At 43.6% G+C, this 4,470-nt stretch overlaps 1 protein-coding gene across 1 annotated transcript; it reads left to right on the top strand.

Moving 5' to 3' along the window:
- The first annotated feature begins 350 nt into the window (after positions 1–350).
- Positions 351–2,338, top strand: LOC143685994 (C-C motif chemokine 4). The gene is made up of 3 exons (XM_077163081.1): positions 351–654; positions 1,226–1,340; positions 1,929–2,338. Exons 1-3 carry the CDS (start codon positions 579–581, stop codon positions 2,014–2,016), a joined length of 279 nt encoding a protein of 92 aa, XP_077019196.1. The 5' UTR covers positions 351–578; the 3' UTR covers positions 2,017–2,338.
- Positions 2,339–4,470: the final 2,132 nt, after the last annotated feature.

The raw sequence follows: 4,470 nt of genomic DNA, 5'->3' as shown, positions 1-4,470 counted from the left end.
TTTTTTGGCTCAACAAAAGTGAAGAAATGGGATCGAAATCTTGGCACAGAAATGGGATCCAAAAGTCATGGGGCTCTTTCCTTTTGGGGAGGTCAGGCTTCTGGCAAGCCTGGAAAGATTGACATCAAGCCTCTAGCTTCTGGAGGTACCAACCACAGAAATAAGCGCAGATCTTGTCTATGAGTTACTTCTAGCAGGTGTGAAAGTTTCATTCTTCTTTTTGGTTTGCAACTCCCTCCCCAGTGTTGGTTACTGCCCCTGATAGACCACTTCCCTCCAGGGTTTAGCTACTTCTTTCCCCTCCCTCCCTCCTCGTTTCCCCATGATGACATCTCCCGGGGAGGAGAAGCTACACGGAGTTATCTCTCAGCGAACTTCAGTTTCCTTATTGGCACCATGACATCATCTCTACCGTGGAAATTCCACTCACCCTGTTGCGTCCCCAACTCTGTCCCAGGCCCCAGTGTCCCTATAAAGAGAGGTTCCCAACTCAGTATCGACACAGAACACAGTCTGGGTTCTGAAGCTTCTGGGTTCTGCAGTCTCAGCTCCAAGAAAGCCTCTCCTCTGCCAAGACCATGAAGCTCTGTGTAATCGTCCTTTCTCTTCTTGTGCTAGTGGCTGGCTTCTGCTCTCCAGCTCTCTCAGCACCAAGTAAGTCAACCCTTTCATCTGCTACTTTTACAGTAAGGTGATGCAAAATCCACTTTTCTAGTTGGGGCTGGTTAACAGTGGAATCTGAAGATGGTACAAAAGGGAGCTAAGAAGATTTCCAAATAGTCTACTGTTAAATGTAGGTTCTGGTAGACATTCAATGATATTCAAGCCCCTGTTTTCTTAAAAACAATTAGCAACCAGTAGAGAAAAAAGGGATGAGTCTAGATGTCAGGCTGTAGAATCGGCTCTGCTTCTAACTACCTGCTCAATTCTAAGCAAGCCCCTGCCCCTCTCTGTGCCTTGCTTTCCCCCTCTGTAAAATGAAGGAGTTGGGTATGTCCTTTGAGACTCAATCCAGCTTCAATCTTCTAGAATTCTTCCACGTTCTTCTCTCTGGATCACTTATTCATAATAAGACTTCCAATCAGGATAGGTGGGATTGGATATAAGGAACCGTATTTGAGATTTTGGTCGCTCCACAGGAATGCTCATCGAATATACATAAGTAGAAGCCAAAATGAGCAGTTCCCATATAGAGCTTTGATCTTACCCTGGTCTTTCCTTGCAGTGGGCTCAGACCCTCCCACGGCCTGCTGCTTCTCCTATACCCTGCGGAAGCTTCCTCGCAACTTTGTGATCGATTACTACGAGACTAGCAGCCTCTGCTCCCAACCAGCTGTGGTGTGAGTATTAACCCCTGGGACCCTCTGGGAGGCAAGGGTGAGGGTAGGGCAGGGGGAAAAGGGCTTGTTCCGGGGAAGCAGGGGTCAAGCAGCAGAGGCAGTTCTCAGGGCTGAAGTCCTATCTCAATGGATCATTGAGGAAACAGATCATGAGGTTGCCGGGTGGGTGTTGAGGGAGAAGAAGGGGTTTCCTGGGAGGAAGTTAGCCAGAAGGGGAAACCAGGAAGGGTAAAAAAAGTTTACATAAGACGTGGGCCAATTTCTTAAACCATGCTAGGAAAGCATACGAAAAAGACATTGCTTAGTGTAGTAGGGAATGGAGAGATACATCTATGTGAACTGCAAAACCTTTTGGTTCCAGTCTGGACAATCCATGAGGCCCCAACTAAAAATCCAATGGGTGGAAGTTACAGGGATTCTGATTCCAGCACCACTCCCAGGAAGGGTCTTTCCATCCACCAGAGCTGTCCAACATGAACTCAGTGACGGTGTTCAAGCTAAGAGAGATTCCTAGTATAGGCAAAGCATGATACCACATGTGACCACAAATCCCATGGGGTTCTAATATGTCCACTTCTGATTCCACAGGTTCCAGACAAAAAGGGGCAGGCAGGTGTGTGCCAACCCCAGTGAGCCCTGGGTCCAGGAGTACATGGATGACCTGGAGCTGAACTGAGCTGCTCCTCCAGGCCCCGGAGCAGGAAGTCTTTTGGGAAGGTTCACCTAAGCACAGGCACTTCTCAGTGAGATGCACCCTCTCCCCAGACAAGACTCCTTCCATTTAGCCTGATCTTTCTCTTGACAGTCTTTATTATGTGCTGTGTTACTGTATTGGTGTTATTTTTATTATTTATGTTTGTTTTGTTGAAGGTCATATATCCCCCATGGGGATGGTCCATCACCATTTTTTCTCTGCTATTGTGGATCCATGAATGATGCACTTGATTCCATGTGCTTGTGTTGAAACAAAGTTTCATAATAAAAGTTTTTTAAATGTAGACGTTTTCTCTGTGGTTTTAATTTCATTTGGGAGGCGAAGGAATCGCCTGGTATTATTAATACAAACTACGGTTCCCCAAAACAATAAGAATTAGTGACTATTGGGTACTTATTATGTGCTCTGGGATAAATAATTTTTAAAAAATATTTCTATTATAAACAACAAACAAACATATAAACATTCTTGACATGGTTACAATCAATGGCTCACAATATCATCATATAGCTGTGTATTCATCACCATGATCATTTTTTTGGACATTTGCTTCACCCCCAGCAAAAGATAGAAAAAAGAAAAAACTCACACATACCATACTCTTTATCCCTCCCTTTCATTGACCACTAGTATTTCAATCTACTCAATTTATTTTAACCTTTGTTGCCTTGTTCTTTGTTTATTTTTTATCCATATTTTTTACTCATCATACCTTAGATAAAAGGACCATCAGCTATAAGGTTTTCATACTCGGTCACATTGCAAAAGCTATATCATTATACAATCATCTTCAAGAAACGTGGCTACTGGAACTCAGCTCTACAGTTTCAGGTACTTCCCACTAGCCACTCAAATACATCATAAATTAAAAAGGGGATATCTATATAATGTGTAGGAATAACTTCCAGGATAACCTCTCGACTCTGTTTGGAATCTCTCAGCCATTGACACTTTATTTTGTCTGATTTCTCTCTTCCCCCTTTCGGTCACGAAGGTTTTCTCAATCCCTTGATTCCGAGTCCCAGCTCATTCTAGGATTTCTGTCCCACATTGCTGGGATAAATGCTTTTTTTTTTTTTTTTTAAAGGAAAGACAGAGAAGGAAGGAAGGATAGAAGGAAGGAAGGAAGGAAGAAAGGGAAACATCTTTAAACATTTTCTTGTTTTATTGTATTTTGTTTTTCCGTTTTTTGTTACATGGGCTGGGGCCGGGAATCGAACCGAGGTCCTCCGGCATAGCAGGCAAGCACTTTGCCCGCTGAGCCACCGCGGCCCGCCCTGGGATAAATGCTTTTAATATATTAACTCACTTAATAGTTTCAACAAGAATTTTAACACCTCCATGAATTAGGGACTGCTACCCTAAAGAACAGGCACAGAAAGGTGAAGTGACTTGTGGAGACGTGCCAAGCTGCTTGGGAGTGCCATGAAAGGATGATCCGAAAGGGAAGGAGAATTTTAGTGTAAGGGTTGTCATTTCAGCATCTGTGGGCAAGTTGTAAATAATGGCAGCAGCATGATATAGAGGGAAAGCAAGTAGTTCAGAGTCAGAAAAGTAGGCTCTGGATGAAACCTGAGACGAGACGGAGATCACCCTGGTACGATGAATAATGGCCCCCAAGTCTCTGCATCCTAATCCCCGGAATCTGAGTATGTAATCTTATATGGCAAAAGGGACTTAGCAAAACTGGTCTGGAGATGGGGAAATTGTCTTGGATTGTCCAAGTAGGCCATCAAGGTAACCACAAGTGGCCTTAGAAGAGGGAAGCAGAAGGGAATTTTATAATAAAAGAGAAGAAGGCAATGTGACAACTGAAGTAAGAGCTACACTGCTGATTTTGAAGATGGAGGATGTGGCAATGAACCAAGAAATGCAAGGAATTCAGCCCTAGAAGCTAGAAAAGGCAAGGAAATGGGTTGTCCTCTGGAAGCCTCCTAATGGAGTGTGGCCTTGATGACACTGATTTTGGCTCAGTGAAACTGATTTCTGACTTACAGCCTCCAGACCTGTAAGATCATAAATGTGTGTTGTTTTAAGCCATCAAATTGGTGATAATTTGTTACAGCAACAATAGGAAACTAATAATAACCCAACTGAAGAGTCACTGATTGTGGCTCTCTACCCCTTACAGCTCAGGGCAAAGGGGTGAGCTGAACTTAACTGCAGGGAAAACCTAGAGTGAGGAAAACACTAGGTTATGGACTATGATGAGGTGGGGTGACTCTTGAGAGGAGGCTCTGTGTAGTTGAACAGTGTCCCCCCAAATTAATGTCCACCTAGAACCTCAGAACATGACCTTATTTGGAACCAGGTTCTACACAGATGTAATTAGTTAAGAATCTTCAGATAAAATCATCATGGATTTAGGTTGGACCCTAAAATCCAATGACAGGTGTTCTTATTAGAAGAGGTGAG

This window comes from Tamandua tetradactyla, chromosome 6 (assembly GCF_023851605.1).
Source record: "Tamandua tetradactyla isolate mTamTet1 chromosome 6, mTamTet1.pri, whole genome shotgun sequence".
Classification (NCBI taxonomy): domain Eukaryota; kingdom Metazoa; phylum Chordata; class Mammalia; order Pilosa; family Myrmecophagidae; genus Tamandua; species Tamandua tetradactyla.
This window is presented reverse-complemented; position numbering and strand designations above follow the sequence as displayed.

Bases quoted from the DNA above. Each gene is read 5' to 3' on its own strand.
- LOC143685994 (XM_077163081.1), top strand. From the start codon at position 579: ATGAAGCTCTGTGTAATCGTCCTTTCTCTTCTTGTGCTAGTGGCTGGC. The intron at 655-1,225 runs GTAAGTCAACCC...CTTTCCTTGCAG, and splicing joins TCCAGCTCTCTCAGCACCAA to TGGGCTCAGACCCTCCCACG. The intron at 1,341-1,928 runs GTGAGTATTAAC...CTGATTCCACAG, and splicing joins TGCTCCCAACCAGCTGTGGT to GTTCCAGACAAAAAGGGGCA.